The sequence below is a fragment of the Sus scrofa genome, chromosome 4, assembly GCF_000003025.6.
Source record: "Sus scrofa isolate TJ Tabasco breed Duroc chromosome 4, Sscrofa11.1, whole genome shotgun sequence".
Taxonomy (NCBI): domain Eukaryota; kingdom Metazoa; phylum Chordata; class Mammalia; order Artiodactyla; family Suidae; genus Sus; species Sus scrofa.
Window position 1 is genome coordinate 93865054 of NC_010446.5, and position 27942 is coordinate 93892995.

Sequence of the window (27942 nt, forward strand, 5' to 3'; positions counted from 1 at the left end):
GTAAGCTTTGTCTTTTTAATAAAAAATAAACTGTCTGTGACAAGCAGTTTTTGAATCCTGAAACAGAGGAGAGGGGACCAGGAGTCAGCCAGGGAAAAGGAGGGAACAAGGCTCAGATGACTCCTGCCGGTCTAGCCAGGCCAGAAGGGATCAAATCTGCCCCAACTGAAGCGAGAAGGAAGGAGGTCAGACTTCAGGAAGGACCTCCAGGTACACAGTTGATTTGATAAGAGGAACACGAAGGGGCAGCTCCCTGCAGAGCCCTGAAGACCCCTGGGAGAGGGGAGTGTGGGTGGCCAGGGTGGCAGCTGCTTTCAGAGCAGAACCTCCAGGTGCCGTGTGCTACCTTACTTGCTTAGATGTTTCATGTTTTCAGGTCTCCTGCAGAAGTATGTTTCTGGAGTGTCCCGAATGGCCAGAACTGAAGGCTCCTCGCCAGGTCCTCCTATCATAGCCTAGGTCCAGGTCTGGGGTGGCCCCGTTAGGCCACATGCTTGGTAGAAGGGAGCCCCATAGGGGAGTCAGGCCTCTGTGCCCAGCCCCGCTGAGTGCAATCAGCGGCACAGAGTGGGAGGAGAAGCTCCTCTTGCAGGAAGAGGGTGGTCTCTTGTGCTACTCCCATCCTAGTCAGGGCTGCACTGCTGCTCCAGGTCCCCCCCAGCCAGCATGGCCAAGAACCCTGCCCTGTCCAACAGCCCCAGCCCGTACCCAGAGTTTAAGCCACCTCAGTGCCCTGCAAGTTGTGGTCGGCGGCATCCACATCACAGGCAGAGGTCCTGCATTCCTTGGTGGGTGGGAGGTACTGCTCCTGGCTCAAGGGGGCCTTCTCCCCGGGGGGCAGGGTCCCACAGCCTTGGACCTTTCCCCGGGCTCGGAGGGCCCCCAGCGGGGAGGCGAGGAGGATGATGAGGGCTCCTGAAAACACTAAGGCTAGAAGCACAGTGACGGTGATGAAGTGGGGCCAGTAGGACCGCTGGGCAGCTGGGGCGGCCCCACCGCCGACCCTGGTCAGCGGGGCTTCCACGCGCTCCCGGGGGATGCCCGCCAGTTTGGGATCCAGGGCCAGGGGCTGGTCCTGACTGTCCACCCAGTAGGAGACCACAGGGTATGAGAAGTCATTCTCGGTGGCCCAGCACTGATAGAGACCCCCCACACCATCTCGCAGCAGCAGCAAGAGGGAGCCGCGGTAGACCATGGAAGAGGTGTCCGGGATTGTCGTTGTGCCATGACTCCAGTGGTAAGAGGCCAGAGCTGAGAGACGGGGGCAGGGGAGCTCCAGGATGGAGTTGGGGATGGCCAGGACTTCTTTGACTGCAGATGAAGGAAAGGGGAAAAAGGATAAGGGGAGAAGCCAGGCAGGAGGCAGTCTCTACCCTACATTTGGACCCAAATTCCCATCTCTAATTTCTTTAAAAAAATTTTTTTTTCTTTTTCTATTTCTTTTCTTTTTTTTTTTTCATTTTTGGCCACCCAGCAGCATATGGATTTCCTGGGCCAGAGATCAGTGCTGGGCCTGGGATCGAACCTGCATCCCTGTTCTCCAGAGACACCACCCATCCCATTGCACCACAATGGGAACTCCCCATCTCCAACTTCTATTTCTTTTTCTTTCTTTCTTTCTTTCCTTCCTTCCTTCCTTCCTTCCTTCCTTCCTTCTTTCTTTCTTTCTTTCTTTCTTTCTTTTCTTTCTTTCCTTCTTTCTTTCTTTCTTTCTTTTTGGTCTTTTTGCCTTTTCTAGAGCCACTCCTGCGGCATATGGAGTTTTCCAGGCTAGGAGTCAATCAGAGCTGTAGCTGCTGGCCTTCGCCACAGCCACAGCAACGTGGGATCCTTAACCCACTGAGAAAGGCCAGGGATCGAACCCGCAACCTCATGGTTCCTAGTCAGATTCGTTAACCACTGCGCCACGATGGGAACTCCACTTTTCTTTTTTCTTTTTCTTTTTCTTTTTTTTTTTTCCGTCTTTTTAGGGCCACACTGGCGGCATATGGAGGTTCCCAGGCTAGGGGTCCAATCGGAGCTGCAGCTGCTGGCCTACACCTACACCATAGACACAGCAATGCGGGATCTGAGCCATGTCTGCAATCTACACCACAGCTCACGGCAACACTGGATCCTTAACCCACTGATCAAGGCCAGGGATCAAACCTGTGCACTCATGGATGCTAGTCAGGTTCATTAACCTCTGAGCCACAATGGGAACTCCTCCTCCAACTTCTATCTCACTTCCCAAACTCTGACCCCTTTCCTAGCTCCAGTCTGGACCCCAAACTAACCCCCAGTCCACCTGACTCCATCTCTGACACCAAAACCACTTCAACCTCAATCCTGAATCCCAGCTCGGAATTCCTATCCCTCTTCCCTATAGCCAACACCAAAATCCATCCCAACTCTGGGTGTTCAGGTCTCAAGCGAGGCAGGTGCTGGGGGGAAAAACTGAGGCCAGAGCACCCACCCCCACCCAGAAATCCTCCCCTGCCTTTGTGCCTCCCCTGATCCCACACTCACTGATTTGGGGGCGGATCTGAGGCCCGAGGCTCCTGCCCCTGGGGCCATTGGCACACGCCCACTCTGGGTTCCCTTGCTCCATGTCCTGCTTCCAGAACTTCCTGAGATGGCAGGGAAAGCAAAAATGATCCCTTGAAATGAACAAAAGTGGGAAGAGGAGGGAGCGAGAGGGAAGTGCAGCAGGGGAAAAAGGTGCGTTGTCGTGGAGACAAGGCGGAACCAGGGGCGAGGTGTGGGGGGTGGGGGGAGCCCAGGGTGGCCTTGAGTAGCTCACAACTGCCTGGTGCAACTCCACCCCAGAGGAGCCCACCCCAGGATGAGGAATCTTTGAGGGACTGCATTAGCAGCACCTGGAGAGAGGATGATTGGGAGCATAAGCTGGGTAACTAGGGTCCTGGCAGGCCAGCTCCGGCCACCAGCCAGGGCTGGCACTCACGGGATAGGGGTGGGCAGGAGGCGGCAGTTTTGGGACTGGGGGTCCCAGGCACAGTGGGGGTCCCGGGCAAGGACACAATCCACACAGCTCTCATAGACACTGCAGTTGGCTCGGGGAACCCTCCAGATGCCTCCTGAGAAGCCCGCAAACACGGCGCCCTGGAAGAGAGGTGGACAGTGTCAGGATACCCCTACCACAGCCACACCAGGTGAGGACCCAGGCCCTGCCTCACGGGAAGGCCATGTGATGGTCAGGCCCCTTCCCACCTGGGTAGGGGCCAGCTGCAGGTTGCGAACAGGTTCAGGGTCCGGGAACAGCTGGATCTCCTCCACCAGATAAGCACTGCTACCCCCACTCACCACGGCCTTGTGGAGGGACCCTGTGCCTGTGGAGAGACAGAGAGATGAAATGTCTCACCCTATCTACAGACCTTTCTCATGCTCCCTCCTTGACTCCAGGTGGCCTCCCCGGCAGTTAGAAAGTTCCTGTTAAAATGTGCACTGGACACAGATCTGTCAGACCGTTTCCTCCTATGCTACGGAGATGGAGCGCTCTCTCTCTCTCTCTCTCTCTCTCTCCTTTTTTTTTTTTTTTTTTGTCTTTTTAGGGTTGCACCTGTGGCATATGGAGGTTCCCAGGCTAGGGGTCGAATCAGAGCTGCAGCTGCTGGCGGCCTACACCACAGCCACGGCAACTTGGGATCTGAGCTGCATCTGTGACCTATACCACAGCTCATGGCAACGCCGGATCCTTAACCCACTGAGCAAGGCCAGGGATCGAAACTGCATCCTCATGGATACCCGCTGAGCCATGACAGGAACTCCCAGAGCTCTCTTACAAATGGCTGGGAATCCCTTGCCTCTCTGCCCTCCCTTTGCAACTAACTGATAAAAATTCCATCCCTGGAGGAAACCAACCATCCCCTTTCTCTATGGACATGAGGTAATGGACAGCTGAGCGCTTTTGTAGAAAATCACATCACCAGCCTCCCTCCTGCCATCGAAAGTGTCTCTACTCAGAGGGGCTTCAGTGAGGCCTACCCTGACCACCCTTTTAAAAACTGCTACCTCCCCAACCGGCATTCCTGACCACCCCTCACACTGCTCTATTTTCTAACTTCATACTGTACCAAGTGACTTATTCAGTAGGATTATTGTCTGTTCCCATGCATTCCTTTTTTTGTTTGTTTGTTTTTTTGCCTTTTTTCTAGGGCCGCTCCCACCGCATATGGAGGTTTCCAGGCTAGGGGTCCAATCGGAGCTGTAGCCACCTGCCTGCACCAGAGCCACAGCAACACGGGATCCGAGTCACGTCTGTGACCTACACCACAGCTCATGGCAACGCTGGATCCTTAACCCACTGAGCAAGGCCAGGGATTGAACCCACAACCTCATGGTTCCTGGTCGGATTCGTTAACCACTGTGCCATGACAGGAACTCCCCCATGCACTCCTAAAGGACCTAGCTTTCTGTCTGTTTTGTTCTCTGTTATATACACAATATATGCACAGCTGATGTCCTAAAAGAATGAATGAACCTAATGTGTTTCTTCCAGTAAAGCTCAAGGTCATTCACCTCAGCCAGGCCCTCAATTTATACGCTTGTCGAGCTTCCCCATCCATCCCCCGCTTACTGTCTCTCCTTTCTGTTCTAGTTTTTTTTTTTTTTTTTTTTTTTTTTTTTGGTCTTTTTAGAGCTGCCCCTTTGAATCGGAACTGCAGCTGCAGCCAGCCTAAGCCACAGCCACAGCAATGTGGGATCCAAGCCGCATCTGTGGCCTATACCGCAGCTTGAGTTGAGCGAGGCCAGGGATTGAACCTACATCCTCATGGATACTGTTTGGGCTCTCAACCAACTGAGTCACAGTGGGAACTCCCTGTCTCTCTTTTCATGATGAACATTTGAACCGACCCCCTCTCTCTTCAAACCTCTTGCCTTTTCTGCCCCTCGATCCCAGCTCACGACCTTTCGTCCTCCTACTTCATCGAGAACAAAAAAGCCTTCGCATAAGAGCTCCCCCTGCTTCCTGCCTGTGTCCCCTGAGTCTAGACATGTTCCCCTCCAATCTTACCCCCCTTCTACACCTTCATTCCCATCCCGGAAGAGATGCTGTCCCCCTCTACTCACAGCCAGTCCCCCCACCTGTGAACTGGACCCTGGCTTCCTGCTTCCTCTGCAACTTCACCTGTCAATTAGCCCTTCGCCTGCCCATCTCCTCACCATCGCCCTCTCTACTGGATCCTGAGGATTTTTCCCATCTTTAAAAAGAATGCTGGCTGGGAGTTCCCATCGTGGCACAGCAGAAACAAATCCGACTAGGAGCCGTGAGGTTGCAGGTTTGATCCCTGGCCTTGCTCAGTGGGTTAAGGATCTGGCCTTGCCACGAGCTGTGGTATAGGTCGAAGACGCAGCTCAGATCTGGTGTTGCTGTGGCTGTGGTGTAGGCTGGCAGCTGTAGCTCCAATGAGACCCCTAGCCTGGGAACCTCCATGTGCCACAGGTGCGGCCCTAAAAAGCAAAAGAAAGAAAGAAAGAAAAGAAAAAGAAAAGTAGGCTGGCTGGATCCCACACCCTCCTCCAGTTACCTTCCCTTTCCCTCTTCCCCTTCACAGCCAAGCTTCCAGAAGCGTGATCTACTTTCACTGTTTCTAGCTCCCCCTCTATCCTCTCTCACTCTTCATCTCTAGCATCACTTCCCCCATTAGATAAACAGTTCTTGCTAAGGCCACCAGAGCCCTCTGTTTCTCTCCCCCACAGACCGAAAGCTCAGAAAAGGTAAAGGCCGTTTGGTTCCCCCACTGTATTTTCAGAGCCTAGCAGGGGACAAGGCACAAAGTAGGCGCCCAGGTACTCAGAACACATTTGCTGAATGAAGCCATGAGTGAATGAACTCAAAGCTTTCCCTCTTCAGCCTGAGTTGCAGCCCCTGCTCCAGTGCCCTGAGGGATGTCCTGGAGCCCTTTACTCACTGGTGCCCAGGTACATGACCAGATGGCTGCGCCCATCGATGCCCTGGGCTGTCTCCACTGCAAGCTGTGTGTACTCCACACCAGACTTCACCAGCAGGGGTGTCCCAATCACCGGCTCATCCATCAGGAAATGGTCCTTCATGAAGGTCAAGGCTTTATCAGAGGAGGGGCCCTCTGAGCACTAAAGGGGGAAGGAGACAAATCAGGTCAGATTTTTTCCTTCTTTTATTTATTTATTTATTTTTATTTCTTCTTCTTTTTTTTTTTTTTTTTTTCTTTTTAGGGCTGCACCTGGGGCATGTGGAAGTTCCTGCGCTAGGGGACAAATCGGAGCTGCAGCCGCTGGCCTACACCACAGCCATACAATGCCACATCTGAGCAGCATCTGCGACCTACACCACAGCTCATAGCAATGCCGGATCCTTAACCCACCGAATGGGGTCAGGGATCGAATCCATATCCTCATGGATACCAGTCAGGTTCTTAACCTGCTCAGCCACAGTGGGAACTCCAGATTTTTCCTTCCTTTAAACTCACCCACTGCCTCCTCCCTCCCTCCCCCTTGGCTAATCTCCTTTGCCTTCCGCCCTCTTGGCAGGCCTCATCTCATGATGATAATTAAAGCCAGACTCTGGAGATGCTTGGCTTTGAATTCCAGTTCTGAATTCAGCGTGTCTGAGGTTCCTTAACAGTGTAATGGGCCCATTACCAAGATTTCATAGGCTCGCTGTGAGGATGAAATGCACTAATACATAAAAGGTCATTAGAACAGAGCTTGACATGAAGTAAATACTTGTTAAATGTAAGTCGTCATTATTTTCTTCCACCATCTACCTGCACCAAGGATACCTGACCACCAGCAGGAAGTAGGGTGAGGGTCCCTTGCAGGGAAGCACTACCTGTATTCAGGTCTATAGACCCAGGATTAGCATAGGACCTGGCAAACAGGTGGTGCCCAATAAATGTTCACTGAGTCAGTGACTGAATGAAGGATGTCACAAAAAGGGGTGGTATGGCAGGGGGTGTTTTTCATCACGGTTTGGCATGAACTTGATGCATGACTCTGAACATCCCTTTTCCATTCTGGGCCTTCTTTTTCTTACCCATAAAATGAGGGGGTTGGACCGGCTGTTCTCGAAGAGGCCCTGCCAACACCAGCATATTGTGGCTCTGGGACACCTGTGTCCTGATCTTTGGTCACGATTCTTGTCCATTTCCAAGAGCACTGACTTAATGCCAGCCCCAACTCTGTCACCTACAAGCTGTGTCCTCAGACAGGTTTCCCCACCTCTACGAGCTGCAACTTCCTCATCTGTAAAGTGATGTAGTAACATCTGTATCTCATTTTGATGCCAGAATGAGCACATGCACCTACTCTTGCTTCCTCCTAAAGGGACTTTTTTAAAAGGTATAAACCTACAGGGATGGGGAGAACAGGAAAGGAGGCAAAAGCAGCCACATTTTGGAAGATGGAAAGTAAACAAAAATAGGAAAAGATTTAGGAAAAAAAATCTCCTTAAGCCAGTTCAGGGATAACCATCAGATTGATAAAGCAGAATTCTTGAAGTTCATGAGTTAGTGGCCCCAGTCACCTCTGGAAATGGCATCAAGGAGGGGCTGAATAAACAAGATTATTTGAGGAATTCCCATTGTGGCTCAGTGGAAACGAATCCGACTAGGAACCATGGGGTTGCGGGTTCAATCCCTAGCCTCTCTCAGTGGGTTAAGGATCCAGCATTGCTGTGAGCTGTAGTGTAAGTGGCAGACTCGGCTCGGATCCTGTGTTGCTGTGGCTGTGGCTGTGGCTGGCACTGCAGCTCCAATTGGACCCCTAGCCTGGGACTCTCCATATGCCGTGGGTACAGCCCTAAAAAGAAAAAAAAAAAAAGAGAGAGAGAGATTATTTGAAAGTCCATTGAGGTAGGCAGGTCTCCTCTCAGCTGCATGCAGCTGAGTGACTGTCCCTTCCACATCCTGGCCCAAGACTGGAGGTTTATTCTCTGGAGAGGTTAAGAGAAAGGGGAGAGCAGAGAGGGTTAAATAATGGAAGCAGGGGATTAAATGCAGGTAGACACCATACCGACTAAGACTCTTCTCCCACACTCAGCCCTCTTTCCCCATGACACCAGGAGCCGGATCATGTCCCTCCAGGCAGAAGACTGGAAGAGTCTGCTCTGAGAAAACTGACCAGTGGTCCAAGAGGAAAGGCTAAAGACACTGTCATTGATGATCCCCATCAAGGCAGCCCAGCCAGACCACCCTCAGTGGAGCCATCATGGAGCTTGAGTTGTCAGGTCATAGCCAGAATGTGCAGAGTCCAAAGAGCTTCATAGTCCCTTCCCTCTTAAATATGAGTAGATAGCTAAGGATCACCAGATATGTCCATGAAACCATGACCATGAAAGAGATCAAAATAAACAAATAGGCAGAGCCTCCTTGCCTGCCTGAGTGCATCTCTCACAAGCATCCTATCTTAATAAATCTATTTTATCCCTATCAAAAAAAAAAACAAATAGAAAATATGCACAAATACCAAAAATCTAAGAGGAAATAGGAATTATTCAGAGAAAAGAAAACTTCACACTAAAGAATCATTTCTATCTTAAGAGAGATAAGTATGGAAATAGTATACCCATGAAACAAGAACACAATGTTGCAAAAGAGGAGTTCTGGTTTCAAAGAGCATGGCCAGAGATTACACAGTCCTGAAGGAAGGCCACACTACCATGATGAGGTAGTTTTGCTCCCTCAAATCAAACTTTAATCTCTACAGTCTCTAGATCTGTACCACAACTGCAACAACACCAAATCCAAACCCCCTGCACAGGCCGGGGATCAAACCCATACTTCTGCAGTGACCAAGCTACTGCCATCAGAATCTTAACCCATTGCACCATAGTGGGAATTCCTAAACTATATATATATGATGGGGGTTTTTTTTGTTGTTCGTTTGTTTTTTTGCTTTTTAGGGTTACATCCTCACCATATGGAAATTCCCAGGCTAGGGGTCGAATCGGAGCTACAGCTGCCAGCGTACATCACAGTCACAGCAATGCCAGATCCGAGCCGCTGCTGTGACCTACACCCCAGCTCACGGCAGTGTCGGATCCTTAACCCACTGAGCGAGGGCAGAATTGAACCTGCATCCTCATGGATGCTAGCTGGGTTCATTAACCACTGAGCCATGATGGGAGCTCCCCTGCTGACACTTTGATTTCAAATGCCAAGATTCCGGAATTGTGAGCAAATATCTTTCTGTTGCTTTAAGCCACCAAGTTTGTGGTAATGGGTTATTGCAGCTCTAAGCAACTAATAGATTAAAATGATATGATGTCCGGAATTTGCTTCAAAATAATAAGAGGAAAAATGGGTGGGGTATAGATGAAACAGTTGGACTGGCTATGAGCTGAAGCTGGCTGATGGGTGTATCATTAGACTACACTGTCTACTTTTTCTTTTCTTTTCTTTTTTTTAGGGCTACACCTGCAGCATATGTAAGTTCCCAGGCTAGGAGTCCAATCGGAGCTGCAGCCACCGGCCTATGCCACAGCCACAGCAATGCCAGATCCCAGTTGCATCTGTGACCTAAACCACAGCTCATGGCAACGCCAAATCCTTAACCCACTGATCGAGGCCAAGGATCAAACCCACATCCTCTTGTATACAAGTCGGATTCGTTACTGCTGAGCCACAGTGGGAACTCCCTATACTGTCTACTTTTTGTATGTTTCTATAATAGAACATATTTATGAAAGAAATATTCAAAACTCAAAAAAAAATCTAGGGAATTAAATATGTTAGCAGAAATTTAAAAATTGGATAGAAAGATTAGAAGATAAAATTAAGATACTCTCCCAGAAAGTGGAATGAAACCAAAGATTTGGGAAAAAAATTTTTTTAACGATTTTAAGGAATTCTCTGGTGCCACGGCAGGTTAAGGATCCAGTGTTGTCACTGCTGTGGTGTGGGTTTGATCCCTGGCCCAGGAACTTCTGCTTGTGATAAATAAATAAAAAGGATTTTAAGTTATCGGACCAGTCCACGAGGGCCAGAAAGAAGTGAGAAAACATTCTAACCTTAGAATGTCAACATCAGGAGTGCCCAGTGCCGGAGTTCCCGTCGTGGCGCAGTGGTTAACGAATCCGACTAGGAACCATGAGGTTGCGGGTTCGGTCCAAGCCCTTGCTCAGTGGGTTAACGATCTGGCATTGCCGTGAGCTGTGGTGTAGGTTGCAGATGCGGCTCAGATCCCGAGTTGCTGTGGCTCTGGTGTAGGCCGGAGGCTACAGCTCCGATTCGACCCCTAGCCTGGGAAGCTCCATATGCCGCGGGAGCGGCCCAAGAAATGGCAAAAAGCCAAAAAGCCAAAAAAAAAAAAAAAAAAAAAAGGAGTGCCCAGTGTGACTCAGTGGAAACGAATCCAACTAGTACCCATGAGGATTTGAGTTCAACCCTGCTCAGTGGGTTAAGGATCTGGCGTTGCCATGAGCTGTGGAGTAGGTTGCACACACAGCTTGGATCCTGGGTTGCTGTGCTGTGGTGTAGGCCAGCAGCTGCAGCTCTGATTCGAGCCCTTGCCTGGGAACTTCCAGATGTGGCAGGTGCAGCCCTAAAATAGAAAAAAAAAATTGTTGAATGAAAAGGAAACAGGAGAAAACTTCTTAGAATTGAAAGAACTAAATTTCCAGGCTTAAGAAGCAAACTGAATGTCCAGACAATATGTGAACAGAATCCCATCAAGGCACAATATCGTGAAATTTCAAAACAACCAGGGCCCAAAAAGGCACAACAAGATTCTAGGGAGAAAAAAACAGGTGACATTCAAAGAGTTAGAAATCAGAATAGCTTTAGACTTCTCCATAGCAGCAATGGAATCTAGAGGAAATAGAATAAGCTTTCGAGGTTTTGAAGGAAGACTATTTCTAGGCTAGACTTTGGATACACCTAGACAAACTATCCTATGTGAATGTAGAATAGACATTTTCAGATATTCGGGGTCTCAAAAAACTTTACCTGCTCTATATCCTTTTCCAGGAACCTACAGAGGCTCTCTTCCACTAAAGTAAAGATAATGAAAAGGAAAAAAAGAGAAAAGAGGAAGCTGTGGGTTGCAAGAAATACCAAATGGTCACAAGAAAGCGGCAAAGGGAATGCCCAGAATGATGAGGAAGGGAGATTCCAGGAGGGCAGCTGTACCCCAAATGTTGATAAGCTGCAGAGGAAGTCCAGGCTGCAGTGGATAGGAAGGATCTCCAGGAAAACGAAACTCTTAGAACACTTAATGGATCTGTTTTCAGAATAGATTCGGATAACTGAGGAAGGGTTTGGGGTTGAAATAAAGAGCTTAGAAAACAAAGCAAAAAAAAAAAATTAAGATAAATTACTAACCCCAAGGAAAATTAAAAGTTATGGAAAAAGGAAAAGTTATCATGGGGAGTTCCTGTCGTGGCACAGTGGTTAACGAATCCGACTAGGAACCATGAGGTTGAGGGTTCGGTCCCTGCCCTTGCTCAGTGGGTTAAGATCCGGCGTTGCCATGAGCCGTGGAGTAGGTTGCAGATGCGGCTCGGATCCCGAGTTGCTGTGGCTCTGGTGTAGGCCAGTGGCTACAGCTCCGATTAGACCCCTAGCCTGGGAATCTCCATATGCCTTGGGAGCGGCCCAAGAAATAGCAAAAAGACAAAAAAAAAGAAAAGAAAAGAAAAGTTATCATGGCTTACTACCTGGCTCAGTTATGAATAATAAGTCATAATACAAATATTGATAAAATCAAAATTACTATAAAAGTCTATTGGGAGATAGGGGTGGGTGCAGGGGTGTGTTGGTAAGGCAGCTCTGGGATGATGGGTGGGGGAACCTTGATTTGAAGTGTGTGCTGATTTCCGTGATGTATTATTCCCACCATGACTGACTTCAAGCTATCCATATAATGTCATGGGATGTGAATTTGGAAAGGGTTCTTTCTTTTTTTTTTTTTTAATTTTTTAATTTTCCCACTGTACAGCAAGGGGGTCAGGTTATCCTTACATGTATACATTACAATTACATTTGGAAAGGGTTCTTGCAAGTTGCTGCAAGGCAGTTCCAGCACATGGCTGAGTGGGGGTGAGGAGGTGGGGGGACATGGTTAAATCCTCACCATCCAGAATGGGAATTCAACAGTTATTGCCTAAAACTGAAACATCAAGAAGTAGCAATAAGGAGTTCCTGTTGTGGCTTAGCAGAAACGAACCTGACTAGTATCCAGGAGGAGGCAGGTTCGATCCCTGGCCTCACTCAGTGGGTTAATGATCTGATGTTGCTGTGAGCTGTGGTGTAGATTGCACATGCAGCTTGGATCCTGAGTTGTTGTGGCTGTGCTGTAGACCAGCAGCTGCAGCTCCATTTTGACCCCTAGCCTGAGAACTTCCATATGCTGCCAGTGTAGCCCTTAAAAAAAAAAAAAAAGTAGCAATAAAAATATTTAGAGATTTGGAGATATATATCAATTGAATCAGCTAAAAGAATTGAAGGTGGCTGTCTCGAGAGCAGGAAAAGTGCCAAGGATAGGGAATAGGGCTGTTTTTTGTAATCAGCCATGCAGTTTTATATGACTCTTTAAATGTTGTACATATATGACTTTGATCAAAAAACAAAACAAAAATGAAATAAGAAATGCAGGTGACGATGCCCAAGACAGTCCTTGGTGTTAGCCTGTGCTCCTTTGTTTCCTTAGTGATATGCCCAGGTATGTGGCATGCACTTAGCTGGGGTGAAGAGGGTACTCCTCTGTGTTTAGGGTGAGGTTGGACAGCTGGAATGGGTATATATTTGAGCAGACAGGACTTGGGAGTGTGGGGAGCACTCACATTTGCTGGGCATTTGTACTATGCCTTGACAGGTGTTTTGACATGCATGTTACGTGCCTGGGAGGAGGGGCTTCATTCAGTGGGTTGGGGGGTAGTACTCACGCTGCCTGGCCGGGGACTAATATCAGGGAACCCGTAGGTAGTCCAGCGTGAAGTCTCTTTGTTCAATTCCTTGTACTTTCCCTCAAAGACACGCTTGATGTCCTTGAGAGAAAAAGCACAGACAGCAGAGCTCCGGGTCCCACCGACCCGCCTAGAGACAGCCAGAGGGGACATTGTCTGTAATATCCTCTGCTGTGCCAGAACTCCCCCTCTAGCCCTTACTTCCCACCCCACCCGCCCCCCACCTCTGCCCTCCCACCTTGGTGAGAAACCCCAGAAGAGCTGGGTCAGGCCCAGCTGTGGTGACAAGGGCAAGGAGAGCCCCAGACTCTAGCCCATCTTAGGATCTGAGATGTGACTATCGTTAATGAGAATTAATTGGGCTCAGGGGTGCCTCCTGCCCTTCCTGCCCAGACTGGGTCTCTATGGGAGGGACAGTGTAACCAGGTCCCTGACAAGCTCCAGATGAAGTGCTCTTGCTTGGGGTCCCAGAATTTCCTGGTCTTCAGATAACCAACCATAACCTGACTACAAGATGATGTTTATTCCTTCAGCCCTGATCTGTGGAGGCAAAAGATCTGTCCCTCTTGTTCTCTTTAACCTGACGGTGGCTTACACCATGTTCTCAGTTCTGGATGCCACAGGTACCAGACCCTGCTTACAACAATAGATAACTTTGGGTCTTTTTAGGGCCACACCTGTGGCATATAGAGTCAAATCAGAGCTACAGCTGCCTGCCTATGCCACAGCCACGGCAATACAGGATCCAAGCCACATCTGCAACCTACATCACAGCTCATGGCAACGCTGAATCCTTAACCCCCAGCAAGGCCAGGGATCGAAACTTCATTCTCATGGATGCCAGTCAGGTTTGTTAACCGCTGAGCCATGATGGGAACTCCACAGATATCTTTGGTACCTGACACACTGTCAGCAGGTACCTGAACCCTGTGGGCCAGACCACAGCAAATAAGTTAAACTTTCTCAGCTTCCAAGCAACGACTTTATTTTTATCTTATGTTACTGATGATGTTTCGCTCTTCACTCTGACCATTAGGAAGCCCAGAGGTAAATATGGGCTGTATAAATGACAGAGACTGTATAAATGACAAACATTTATAATGTGCTGACCCTATCTCTGGCTTCTCTTATTCTCCTTTTTTTAACACTTCCTCATAGGTTTTAACATTTGCTTTTCATAAGCTGCCTCCTATCCTTTTTGGAACCAGGCAGGGTATAAACTAATCAGAACTTTTCTGATTTACGTTAAGGGCATCAGTCAAATTCCTGGAAGACAGTGATCAAACACCCTCCTATGCGAAGTGTGGAGTGTGTGCTTGGCTCACATCAGTTCCTACCTTCCCTGGTGAGCCAAGGCAACATGGGGGCTGATCCCAAATCCCACTTCCAGACCCAAGTTCTCGCCTAGCTGCTCACCACTGAGAGGTGAAGACTGCGTAGACATGGGGATCAGTGGAGTAATTGTCTGCCAGCAGAACGGCGTGGCGGATGACGTTGAAGGGCAGCTGTCCGGGCTGGGCGCAGAGCAGCTGGGCCTTCAGGAAGGTAGTCCACTTTTTCTGCAGTAGCTTTTCTCCCCCCACGTCGTTCTAGGGGCATCAGAGGAGTCAGAGGGCCCGGGGTGTCCTCCCCCTTCCCCTCCCGGAAACCACGCCCTCTCCCTCCCACTCGATTGGGTCCTAAATGCTCAGCCCCGCCCATGTCACGCCCTCATTGGCTTCTCCACGGTCAGCCCCGCCCCCCACCCCGCTGGCCGACCTTGCAGACTCTGGCCACCCGGGATGTGTGGAGCTTCTCGAAGAACTCGAACTCGCTGGCTGTCTCCTCGAAGAAGAAGTAGACGACCTGGGTCGAAGGAATGGCTGCCACAAAGGAGGCGTCCGCTGCCAGGGCGGAGTAGATAGGCTTAGAGATGGAGCACCTGGATGCCCTGGCTTCCCCTCTGTGAAAACCCTTGGCTCTAGAAGCCGGGTGACATGATGCCTCGGGTCCCACAGTTGGTCGAGGCGTAGACATGGGTGGGAGGATGAAGTTGGGGAGCGACTGGTGCTTCTCTAATTTATTTACGTAAGAGGAAAACTTGACGAGGACGGAAGCTTTTCTTCCCTGCTGTACCACCAGCATTTAACATACTGCTTTGCACGTAGCATGCCTCAACAAACGAGAATTGAGTGAATTAACAGCAGTTCACAGTGCCAGGTCTCCAGGACTTGGGGAAGGGGCCAGACCTGTGCTGGGTGGGGCTCAGGTCCTTACATTGCAGCCAGCGGAGGAAATTGTCGGTCTTGAGGACAGGCTGGGATCCCAGTGTGCGCATCAGGATGGGCTCACTGCCCAGAAAGTTGTTCATGGTGCCGGAATAGAGCATCCCATCTAGGGTGGGGGGAGAGGGTAGGACACCTCATCAGCTGGAGGGCACCCTGCCCTCCTCGGACCTGCCTCTGACTGGGGCAGCATTCGCATCAGTCTCTGGCCTCCTTCATTTGTTCTGCACCTTCCTGTGGAGCCCCAAAGCCCAGTTCACAGTCCCCCTCTGAGCACCAATCTTAGTTAAGTCCTTCCCCCCACAGGAAATGGTCAGCCTTGGGGCCTTTGGTGTTTTGGCACTTTTCCAGTCTTTCTCTGGCTACTCCCTCCCACATCCAGCTGAACAACTTGCTGGTTAGAATCACTCATTGTTCCCCGAAGATGGCTGTGTTTTGGGTTCCACACCGTGGATCCTTCCCCTCTCTTCCTGGAGTACCTTCCCTGCCCATCTACCTATCTTTCAAGGTCCCGCTCAAAAGCCAAAGGCTGCCACGTTCAAGAAGCCTGGGTGGGAAGTCTGTAATGGTTTGCATCTGGAAGGGCACATGGCCATGATTTCTCCTTTGTAATCCTTGCAGTTCCCAGCCCAAGGCCTGGCAGGCAGAGGAGGCGTTCACACAATGGGCTGAATGTGTGCGAATTGCACAGATGACTGAATCTCGGGCCTCTTCTCTGCCTGAAACCCTTCTTGGTCCCTCCTGCCCCTGTGTATCTCTTTGTATCCACCTTGCTCCACTTCCTTTGTGGCAGCTTCAGTAGGAGCTGGTGGTTGGGGTACCTGCTTCTTCTGAATTTGTGCCCCAAGGCACCTAGCTTCCCTTCCCTCTGTCTGCTGCTTCTCAGGGAACTCTGTCAGACTCCATATGTCACAGAGTGACCTGGGAAAGCAGACGCTGGGTTGGACCAGGCAATCTGATACTCACCTGCCAAGACAGCCGTGTGCTTATGGGCGGGGTCAAAGGGGCTTTGGCCTTTCCCCTCCACGACCTTGTCCTCCAAGATGGGCAACAGGTAGGAATCTTGGAGTTCCTAGAGGGGGGGAGTGGCTGGGGGGCCAGAACGCCAGAGTCTCACGTCTGGGAAAGGAGGGGCATGAGGAAGGAAGGGAAGGGGATGTAGAGGAAAATTGGTCTGGGGCCAGGAAGCTCACGAGGGTCCCGCATCTGGAAGACCAGCGTTTTCCAGAGCTGCAGAGGGTGGGGCTGGGAGTAGATGTGAGGAGGGACTCTTGGGGCCTGAGAGCTGGTGCTGAGCAACTCACAATGAAGGTACAAGCAGGGCTGAAAGCAAAGGTGCCGCAGGCGTAGAGATGGGTGGCGTTGAAGGAGACCAGGACGCGGATAAAGTTGAAACACTGTGTCTGGGGAAGGGGATAGAGAATTCAGGTCTCCAGGGCACTTGCCCCAAACTCCTGGATCCCCAGAGGCTGCTCCTCACTCCTGAGCAGGGAGAAGGGTCGAGCAATGCTGAGGTGGTTCCTGTAAGTCTATAGAACATGGTGAAGGCAGGAACCATGCAAACAAGCATCCTCTGCTGCCTGCCCCACCTGAGGTCATCCAGTGATGCTCTGGGGACAGAGTTCTTCTCTACCAGAGCCCCTATAGCCCCACCTCAACTTACCTCATTGCTCTTCTTCTTAAAGGCACATTCACTCTTTTTTCTGTCACTGGCTGGCCAGGGGATCTGCAGCGGGGCATTGGGAAGAGGGAGATGAAGGGAAAAGGTCTTCAGCCTTAGCTCTGACTACTATCCTCTCCTTGGCTCTGGTGTGAAGTTGCCAAGAGGCAATGTGGCCTGTTACATGCTGCTGGGTTATGATAGCCTCATTTTGTGACTCTGGCTATTATTCTGATGACACTGATATTCATTAGGACACAGCTCCACGGTAGAACATGGCCTGTAGAATCAGACCAGAGTTTGAATCTAAGCTCAGACACTTCCTGGTTGAGGGATCTTGGTCACTTGCACAGGCTTCTGGAGGGCACAAGTCGGCGGCATCTATAAAGCACCTAATGCCATGCGTGGTAGACATAGCAGCAGTTGACAAACCACACTTTTCCTAGGGAACTGGGAACCTCAGTTCCTGGGCCACACCTCAGAGAAGCTTCATCTGTAATCAGCTCCCCATATGTGCAGGTGGCCCACAGACCACACAACCTCAAACCACGGAGATGCTCCGTAATTGCTAGCTCCCTCCCTCCCTCTTTTCCTTCCCTCCCCCTTTCTTCTTCACATGGTTCCCTTGGTAGGGTGACTGTAGTTTAACACAGAAGGTTCAGTGATGTCTACCAGTGGGTGGATAGCACATTATTGATATAATGAGTCAATGTTTCTTTCCTATGTCAGTGATTTCCAATGATTTCCATTTTCAGCCATTTTCATAATGAATATTATTCAACCAGTATTCATGGTACCAATGAGGAGTGAGGCCACTTCAGTATTTCTTGTCTGTTATACAGGTCAGATATAGATATACCAAGAATTGCTGATTGCTGCTGATTACAGATAACAGTAATTGGGCAGTTATTCCTGCGTAGGCAGCCTAGGCGGAGGGCGGCTGCCAGCCCCCTCTTCACTCCCAGCCCACACCCTTTCCCTGGTCTCTCACCATGTTCTTCAGCCTTGGTACCCCTGGATCCTGGATATTCAAGGCCAGAATGGCCTCACGAGCCCCCACATAGAGAGTGCCTCCGTCACCACTCAAGAGCAGAGTGTCAAAATCCTGGAGGCCCTTCTGGTGGAAGAGGCTAAGAACTCTGCGTCCGTCCCCTGTTGAGAGGTGGTGAGAAGGGGTGAGCAATGAGAAGTCGGTGGGCAGGAGTTCCTGTCGTGGCTCATCGGAAACCAATCTGACTAGCACCCATGAGGACGCAGATTCAATCCCTGGCCTCACTCAGTGGGTTAAGGATCTGGGTTTAATCCCTGGCCTCGCTCACTAGGTTAAGGATCTGGCATTACCGTGAGCTGTGGTGTAGGTCACAGACACAGCTCTGATCTGGCATTGCTATGGCTATAGTGTAGGCCGGCAGCTACAGCTCCGATTTGATCCCTAGCCTGGGAACCTCCATATGCCACCAGTGCGGCCCTAAAAAGCAACATCGGAAAAAAAAAAAAAAAAAAAAAGAAGTCGGTGTGCAAGCAGCTGATTTCTGAGACAACGGTGGGGGAAGGGGAGAGTGGGCAGTGTGCTCCCCAGGCCTTGGCAGCTGGACCCACTCTCCATCAGCAGCTCCACCCTGCTGGCAGCCATAGGAGCTGCGTGTGGTGAGCTCCCAGTAGAGAGGAGAGGCAGCCAGAGACAGGGTAATGACAGACTGTGGATGGGGGAGGGTGGCCCACACCCAAGAAGCAGGCAAAGGGACAGGAAATAAAGTGAGGCACAAGGGAGGCTCTTCCGGGCCTGGGGGGCTGCGATGGGGGAGGACACGTTGGTCCTGACTGGCAAGAAGGCAGACAAACAAGAAGGTAATGGTGACCACAGACAGGAAAGCCAGACATCAGCAGGAGTATGTTGTTGGTACCTGTGGGTTCTAGAGTCCCACTCACCAACCCCACTTTCCTCCCCTCCTCTACTGCAGGAAATTTCCACCACCAGCATCGCTGCCACGGGTTGAGCAGAAACTTTTTCTCCAAAGTTTCCTGCAGGCACCTGGGCAGGGGATTCCAGCTGGTTGTGGGAGGCCCCCCAGGTCTCCCCAGTTCAAGGACTGACTAGCTAATCGCTACCTGTGGAGGCTCAGAGAATCTTAGGACCAAGAGGAAGAGTTGGGGAAACATATGGCAAGGTACTGGAGGGGCCAGGCTCCCCAAAACTGTACAAACCCCCTTAGTTACTGAACTGATTGCCCTGCAGTGTGATTATCTGGCTGCTCATCTGCTTCCCCTTGGGGACCATGAACACCTTGCAGGCAGGGGGTGAGTCCTATTTTTTAAAATTTATTATTATTATTATTATTATTATTTTGCTTTTTAGGGCCCAGTCCGCGGCATATGGATGTTCCCAGGCTAGGAGTCCAATTGGAGCTGCAGCTGCTGGCCTACGCAACAGCCACAGCAATGCAGGATCCAAGCTGCATTTGTGACCTATACCACAGGTCATGCCAACGCCAGATCCTTAACCCACTGAGCAAGGCCAGGGATGGAACTTGTGTCTCCATGGATGCTAGTCAGATTCGTTAACCACTGAGCCATGACAGGAACTCTGAGTCCTGTTTATATTGTAATCCCAACACCTGACAGAGGAGGCCACCCCATCAATGGGCAACATGCATCTCCTCAACCACATTGCTCCAGAAAGATGCTGAAGACACAACCGTGCCAGAGAGACCCTGTCCCTACAACTACTGACTTTTCCTGAGTCTTTTCCCTGGAGGTGAGAGGGGGCCCTCGGCCTGAGTAAGAAACGAGCCAAGCTATGCCGACAGGGTCTCAGGGCTCATGCCCCAGCCAGGCCACCCCGAGGTCTCGTATGCCTGGTGTTCCCCAGTTCTGGACATGGTGCGGTCCAGCATGATCTGCACGGTTGGCATCGGCCTGGTGTGAACTGGGTCACCACGTCCACAGATGCTCTTCTAGCAGGGGCCTTGGCTTTGGGGCACTTGAGGGCAGGAAAGCAGTTACCGCACTTGAGATGCCCAGTCTGATGACAGTGACATTCAAAGGAAAGCAGAATCACCAGCTTTGGAGAATCAGAAGATATAATGCCCCTGGGCCACTAGCCCCCTGACCTCCCTTTCCTCAATCTCTGGCCCCAACTGAGTTTCATCATTCACTCCTTTCTCAGTCTGAATTTCTATCGGCAGCGCTCACTCTGGCTCTGGCTGGCTCTCCTCGGCATCTCTCTCTTGGTTCCTCCATGTCCGTTTTCCTACCCCTCTCCTCTGTTCCTTCTCTCCTTCTTCCACCCGTCTCAGGTTCAGTGTGGCCACCCCCACACTTCCCAACCATCAGACACTTACCTGCATGGTACTGGACCCTGGGTGTGGGCCCCTGCCTGTCACCCCCCGTGGTTGTCGGCGGCAACAGCAGCAGGAGCAGCTGGAAGAGGAAAAGGCCCAGGAGGCTCCAGGAGTCCAGGCCCAGGGCTGAAAGGGCCATGCTCAGCCAGAGGCTGTCACCAGATGGCTCTGGGGAAACAGGCAAGGGTACTCTCTGGGTGAGCAGTCTTTACCACATCCCCCCAGGGAGCCAATCAGATGGCCCCAGGCAGCAGAAGTGGGGAGGGGGAGGGGGAGGGGGGAGACGCAAGGACGGGGAGGGCAATTTCCTCTCTGGAGTGCCCTCAGAGAGTCTCACTTCCATCACCCTCACAGGCTCATTCTTACTCTCTCCTCTGGACAGGAGGCCAGCTCTTCCCCATTCGGCCCTTCTGATCTCTTGACACCATAGCCCTGCTCTGCCTCTTCTCACCTTCCTCTCAGGGAAGTCCTTGCTGTCTCTTCTTTGCCTGCTCTCCTCCCAAAGCCCAGAGCACAAACCAACGCCTGGTCCTGGGCAAAGGACTTTCTGGGGAACAGATTCCTACACTCACAAGACAGATTCTTCAGATATGATGTTCCTTGAACTTTCAGATCTCTTGATACCTGGGGCCTCATGCTCAGCCCTGCCCTCTGATGACCCAAACGACAGACCGGGTCTGAATTGGCCAGCTCTGATCTCTTCCCCCAGGCTCAGCTGGGCTCGGGCCTCTGACGCTCAGGCCTACAGGCCTCTTCTTGCAGGGAGGAGATGAGAGTCCAGCCCGCCAGGCTGGCCCTCAGCATTGCCCGGAAAGTGGCCCAGGCCTGGGAGTGGCTGGCTGCCTCCCAGCCTCTGCAGCTGCCCCCTCTCTCCCTGGGCTCTCCACTGCTGTGCTGTCTGTCTTCCTGGGTCTCTGCATAATCTTCCCCTGGGACTGCCACCCGCCACCCCCCGCCTCCCTGCTCCCCATCTCATCTCACATACCCTTGAGCCAGCCACAGTGCAGAACCCAGGTGTCCAGACTCTCGGGTGGGGGTGCCATCCAAGAGGAAGGAGAAGGGGGAGTTGGTCCCAGGCCCCAGAGGCAGAGGACAGAAGGCTCAGCCTGGCTGGGCCAGGAGTGTGGCCCTCCAGGTATCCATAGTGGCAAAGCCAGCACTGGGAGCTCTGGGCAAGGGAAACCAGAATTTCCAGATCCTTGGCTTGACGGAAGTTGGAGGATTGGGAGGGGAATAAAAGGAGACACACCTCTCTCTTTCGCCCTCCTCTCACCTGTCTACCCAGAAAGTTTAAAAGGCCAGAAAGTTTCTAGGTCATTTCAGCCATTCCCCTGTCCCTCTGTCACATCACAGCCAGTCTAACCAGCCTAGCAGTGGTTTCTCCTCTTGCTCAACATTTCCCAGATACGAGACATGGCACTGTCTTTCATATTCCTCCTTTCGCTTACCCATGAGGGGCGAGCTCTTCACTCCTACCTACCAGGAAGTCCCTGCAGTGGTCTAACCTTCGAACCTCCCACTTTCAGCTGGGCTGTAGTCAGTTATTTATTTATTTACTTACTTACTTAGCTTTTTAGGCCTGCACACAGGGCATAGAGAAGTTCCCAGGCTAGGAGTCGAATCAGAGCTACAGCTGCTGGCCTATACCACAGCCACAGCAATGCCAGATCCAAGCCTCGTCTACACCTAAACCAGAGCTCACAGCAACGCCGGATCCCTAACCCGCTGAACCTACTGAGAGAGGCCAGGGATCGAACCCACATCCTCATGGATACTAGTTGGGTTTGCTTCTGCTAAGCTATGATGGGAACTCCTCGGCCACAGGTCTTAGTGGACATGTTGCACAGGGAACCATATTCAATATCTTGTAATAACATAATGGAAAAGAATCCGAAAAATAACCTATACTGGAAAGGAATCACTTTGTTATATTTTTGAAACACGACATTGTTAATTAACTGTGATTTTTTTTTTTTTTTTGTCTTTTCTGGGGCGGCACCCATGGCATATGGATGTTCCCAGGTTAGAGGTCGAATCAGAGCTACAGCTGCTGGCCTAAACCACAGCCACAGCAACGCCAGATCTGAGCTGTGAGTGTGACCTACACCACAGCTCACGGCAACACCAGATCCTCAACCCACTGAGCAAGGCCAGGGATCGAACCTGCAACCTCATGGTTCCTAGTTGGATTCGTTAACCACTGAGGCACGAAAGGAACTCGTATACTTCCGTTTTTTTAAATGATTTTAAAATCAAGAAAGAACGAAAGAAAAAAAGATTGCATTAGGCTCTGATCCGTGGCTTTGCTGAGGAAATTCCTCCTGTAGTCTTATCTCCACCACTCTTAGGCAGCATCTGGCCAGTGGGAGGCCCAGAAAATTTCTCATCTGAGCTCACACTTCTGGAACATACTTCTCAGGCACCCAAATCCCCATTGGTGGCTCCTCACCCCTCCCTGAAGTGTCCATGGGGAACCCCATAATGCAGGGTTAATGAGGCATCTAGCACCAAAGGCTCCATGACCTACAAAGTGGGTAGTTTCCTGCCCACTCAGCTGACTGCTTGTTAAGGAGCAGACATCCCAGGGCTAATCTGACTCCAATAAATAACCCACCTCCTTCTTAAATGCACATTCCTCACGGTCAGGAAGTCCTTCTTGTAGTGTAACTTCCATCCCTCTTGCCACAGCACCAGCCTACAGGGTGATGATACAGCCTAGGCTCTTCCTGAGAATTCTTTGTCAGAGCTTGCTCAGCCTTCTTTCCTCTCCCTTGGGTCCCATTTTCCCGCCATTTCCCTGAGGGCTCGTCTCAGCCAAACCCCTCCTGACAGCTGTTTCTGTCAAGACTTGTCTAAGACTCCCCCACACTCTCATGGAAGCCAGTTGCCAGGTCCTTGGGAGAAGCCATGGGCCAAGCCACCCAGAGAAAGGTTTCTAGACTCTCAGCATCAAGGGAAGCTCCCCCCCAACCCCTCCCCCCATGCCTCCCCATCCCCAGCTCAGAGTGGGAACCTACCCACCAGGACCTCGCTGCTTGAACGGATTGGCTTATCTGGGTCTCTGGGAGGAGTTCGGATGGGGTGGGGGCAGGGTTTGGGGCAGAGTTTCCCACCTCTCTGGAAGTCAGAGATTCCTTCCCCTGAGTCTAGTTCCTCCTTCTCCGGAGACCCAGGAATTCTCCTTCAGGCACCAAATCTCCTTTTCCTCAGCCTCTCCAGCCAGCCTGAAGTTTGCCTTATCAGGCTTTGGTCTACCCAAAAATTTCTGCTGCCAGGTACAACCATAGTCCCATTTTACAGATGAGGAAAGTGAGGCTAAGGAGGTTACACAGCCGGAAGCTAAGTTAAACTCAGATCTGCCTCATTCCAGAGTGAGATCCTTAGTTCTACTCCTGCCTCAATCCGGGACACTCAGCTCCGAGCCACTTGGTTGGACACGGCGAGTGTGGAGGGTGTGGGGTGTCACGTTCTAGCTCCTCTAGGCTAAGAAACAGGATCTCTGGGGGTGATTCCTGACTCAAAGGAAACAGAGACCTCTCTGAAGAAAGACCATCAGACACAGGTACTCCCTCTGCTTCCGCAAGGGAGTCCTGTTCTAGTTCAGTGGAGGAGCCTAGTGAAGGGAAGGGCACCCTGCCCCCTACGGCTGCCCCTCTCTCATCAGGGCCTCAGGAGTCAGGCCCTAAGTCCATCTCCCTTGCTGCAAGCTGCAGAGCCCACAGTCAGGGCTGGCTTCCTGGGCACGTGACCTGCGCAGTCACCCACAGCCCGGCGCTCACTCTAATGCCCAACAGCTGCCAGCTCGAAAGTCTTGATCTTGAAAGAGGGGCCCCACACCTTCCTTTTGCACTGGGTCCTACAAGTGATGAAGCTGGTCCTGCCCACGGCATCAGGACGCTCGATGCTGACAGGGTCCCACCCCCTCACTGCCTAATACGGAAACCAAGGGCAGGAAGAGGAAGCGCCCTGGCTAGGGATGGAGGCAGGCAGCAGTTCAGGTGGGGTGGCAGTAAGAACGGGTTGGAGGTTCAGGGATTAAGCTATAAGGGCCGTACCATTTCAAAGCTCAATGTGGAGCCCCCAACTCCTTTCTCCCCAAGCCTTGGGCTTAGCCTGGGGACGCCTGGGGCTACAATTCTGAGTTCAACTCTGACCCCCCCCCAAGTGGGGACATCCCCCCCCCATGGCCTCTAGACCACATCAAAGAGTAGCCCCTTTCTGGCGGACTTTCTGCCCAGGATAGAGAACTAGGTGGGGGAGGAGGGGGGCCAGGGGCTCTGTCTCTGCTGCACCCCGAGGGAACACAGATACCTCACTGATAGAGGGGCTTCTGGAGCCAGGAGAGAAGTCACTCCTGGCTTTGCCAGTGACCCAGCTGGTCGAGTGTTTCCCACCACCTCTCCCTTCCGGCCTCAGGGGCAGCCCCAGAAATGCACAGACCTGGGCGACCTCAGCTTCCCGGCTCCCCTTAGCCTCACCTGGCCTGCCTTTCATGACCCTCTTTTTACAATCATCAGCAAGTCAAATCAACTGATGATTATTAAGTGCCTACGGTGTGTATGGCACTAGGGATGTCCCCAAGCCTCTACTCCCCCAGCATCTCCCCACCTCTTCCCAACCGCACAGTCTCCCAGCCTTCTTGCCACCCTCCCAGCCCAATCCCCCCCTAACCCCTTACCCAGTGTCTCCTAGGTTTCCTCCTCCAGGCTGACTAGTGCTGGAAGGCTGAGCTGAGTATTGAACACAATGGCCCGACCCCCTCTGTCTGCCCCCTCCTTAGGGCAGAGCCAGAGCCAGACAATGGCCCGCCCCCGCCTTTCTGAACTGTCAGTTCTCCCGCTCCCTTACCTGGAGCTCGGAGATGCCGCTGCGTTTCCCTCCGCCTGGAATGCCAGGCTTCCAGTCTCCCAGTGCCTTCGTCCCTGCCACACCCCCGCCCCCCATCCCCAACCCCATCCCGCCTCACTGGTCCTCGGTCACCATGACAACCACATCTCTAAGTGGGAGGGACTAGAATCTCCCCACATTCTTCCTCCTCCTACCCGTGTCCCCCTGCGCCCCACCTTCTGCGGCTCCTGGATCCACATGTGTGGAGGAAGCAGGGCTCCGGATGTGGGGGGAGCCAGGAGGGGCCACACTGGCCCCTGGGGGTCCTTGTTCAGCTTCAGCTCACTGTCAGGCAGGAACCACAGTGCAAATGTCCCGCAGCTGGGTTCAGGGGGTCAGTTGGGGCCAGTTCTCCTTTATAGTCAGTTTCTCTGGGTTTCCCCTCTTCTCTCAGGAACTGTATGTCTGTAATGGGGTCACACCTGAATGCTAGCCAGCCTGACCCCAGACAAATTGAGTTTGCCAAAGAGGATGCAAATGAATACTTATCTATGCAAATAAGCCAAGAGACAGGGTCTCTGTCAAGAAGCGTAAGAAGCCCCCTTCTATTGATAGCATCCTGGCTTGCAAGGCAAGGGTTCTACTGCCAGGTTCAGGTTTTGCCATTTCTTCCTAAACCACCTTACCAAGAAGATGGCTCCTCCAGAAGTCTTTTTTGGCTACCCCCTGAGACCTATTAGAAGAAGATTTGTGCTATAAGAGGAGGGAACGAGGGCAGACTTCAGAGAGGATTTGCTAGAGGTCCAGACCAGATAGGGATAAAAAAGAGATGTTCCCATCATGGCTCAGTGGTAATGAACCCAACTAGCATCCATGAAGAATGTAGGTTCAGTCCCTGGCCTCGCTCAGTGAGTTAAGGATCTGGCATTGCCATGAGCTGTGGTGTAGGTGGCAGACGCAGCTCGGATCCTGCGTTGCTGTGGCTCTGGCAGAGGCCGGTGGCTACAGCTACAATTAGACCCCTAGCCTGGGAACCTCCATGTGCCGTGGGTGTGGCCCTTTAAAAAAAAAGACAAGACTGGGCTGGATTCTCTCCCATCTGTGAGGCAAGCAGGGTCTGGGTGGAAGAGTTGGGAGCTGGGCCTGGTGTCCTCTGCCAGCCCTGATTCTGGACTGCTATTTACCAGAGTTCCCTCCTGTCCCCACTGGGCTTCAGCTTCTCTGTTGGTAAAATGAAAAGTTGAAAAATCCCCTTCCAGGTTGGCTCGTCTCAGCCTGTGGGAAGACTATGAAAAAGGTACCAGGGGCTGGGGAACAAGAGCCCTGGATCCCAGGCCTGGATACCTATAACTTGCTGTGTGATCCTAGGCAGGGCACTTGCCCTCTCTGATTCACATAGGTAAAATTGTGGTTTTCCAGCCCACCTGAGCTTGGCTCATCTCTAGACTTAGTATTTTTAGGAAGAAGGAAGTGAGTGTGCTGTTGCAGGCCCAGGGCAGAGGGTTTTACAGGCCAAGCCTGCTTCCCCTTTAGGTCTGGGTTGGGGCAATGGGTGAGCATTTCTGTCTGGGGCAGGGCAAGAAGGACATGGGCTGAAAGCAGAAGTGGACTCTGAGCAGAACTGCTATCACATTCCCACCACTTCCTGACACGCCATCCTCTGTGCCCTCAGCTCCGAGGCCTTGGGGACTAGTGTGCCTACTTCAGGCTCTTCTCCCTCAGGACTGGGACCCATGGCAGGAGGGGAAGGGCTGACTTGCAATCAGGTGGCAGGGACACTGAACTAGGACTGTAACAGGAAGTTGGACTGCAGAAAGCCTTTACACCTGGGGTGGGGGGGGTCCTTGGGTCCCTGCCCCGAGTCCCTTCCCCTTTAGGGGAACTGGGCCCAGTCCTGCCACAGAGTGGCAGAACTAGAACAGGCTACATTTGCAAAATAAACCAGGGGAGTAGAGTAGAGGAGTCTACAGGCCCCCGGGCTCCACTTCATTCCAGGTTACCCAGCTGGGCTTTTGGGAGCCTCTCCTGGCTCTGATATGTGGAAATCAAAATATCCAGGAAAGAAGTTCCCGTTGTGGCACAGCAGAAACGAATCCAGAAACACGGTTTCAATCCCTGGCCTCGCTCAGTGGGTTAAGGATCCTGTGTTGCCATGAGCTGTGGGGTAGGTCGTGGATGCGGCTCAGATCCCGTGTTGCTGTGGCTGTGGTGTAGGCCAGCAGCTGCAGCTCCGATGATTTGACACCTAGTGTGGGAACTTCCATATGTCTCGGGTGCAGTCCTAAAAACAAACAAACAAACAAAAAGCAAAAACTTCCAGTAAAGAGCTAAGTTGTCTTGTTGAGGGGGGCAGGGACTTAGACCCGGGTGCTGGCCAAGGCTGTAGTTACAAAGTTGCTGGGGTGAGCTGGACACCCAAGTTCCCATGTCTAGTTGTCTGGGGTAGAGAAGGACAGAGAACCTTTCTGCAGCCTAACCTCTATTTCTCCTGCCATGACCCACACAACTCCATTTCCTCTGGTTTGCTCAGCCTCAGTTTCCCCATCTGTGGAAGACAAGGGGTCAGGATCCTATGTCTTTAATTTCAGGAGACGCAGGGGGGTGGTTGAATGGAGGTTAGCAAATGAAGGTCCCAGAAAAATACGAAGGGGGAGTGGAGGGTGAGGAGACCCAGGCATCCTGCCCTCTAGTCACTGTCCCCCAAGATCCTTAGGGCTGCCCTACCCGCTAGTCTGAGGCCCAAGCATCCTCCCAGAGGGCTCCCTACGTTATCCACTGGAGTTGGCACACAGATAGTTCATGTCCACAGCGCTAGGAAACTGGCCTCCCGCCTCCCCTCCACCCCACCCTGGGGACCGAGGTCCCCCTTCCCCACCCCTTTCAAGCCTTACCCCCAGCCCAGCAGTGGAGACCCTAACCCAGGCGTCCAAGGCTTCCAGCAGAGTCTGTACCGGGCAAGGGGCGGAG

General features: G+C 51.8%; 1 protein-coding gene across 5 annotated transcripts; it reads right to left on the bottom strand.

Annotated features, from left to right (window-relative positions):
* On the bottom strand, positions 1 to 27942 carry SEMA4A (semaphorin 4A). Of its 5 annotated transcripts, none has more exons than XM_021089686.1 (15): positions 27867 to 27942; positions 20149 to 20316; positions 17799 to 17959; positions 16811 to 16873; positions 16452 to 16550; positions 16114 to 16219; positions 15140 to 15256; positions 14642 to 14766; positions 14300 to 14472; positions 12863 to 13013; positions 5913 to 6093; positions 3211 to 3329; positions 2945 to 3102; positions 2509 to 2609; positions 1 to 1311 (listed from the first exon to the last, which is right to left on the bottom strand). In XM_021089686.1, the coding sequence occupies exons 2-15, from the start codon at positions 20285 to 20287 to the stop codon at positions 716 to 718; spliced, it is 2289 nt and encodes a 762-aa protein (XP_020945345.1). In that variant the 5' UTR covers positions 20288 to 20316; positions 27867 to 27942; the 3' UTR covers positions 1 to 715. The 5 variants fall into 5 exon arrangements, with proteins under 5 accessions (XP_020945345.1, XP_020945347.1, XP_020945344.1 ...); XM_021089688.1 differs by lacking the exon at positions 27867 to 27942 and adding an exon at positions 25212 to 25233; XM_021089685.1 differs by lacking the exon at positions 27867 to 27942 and adding an exon at positions 24997 to 25085.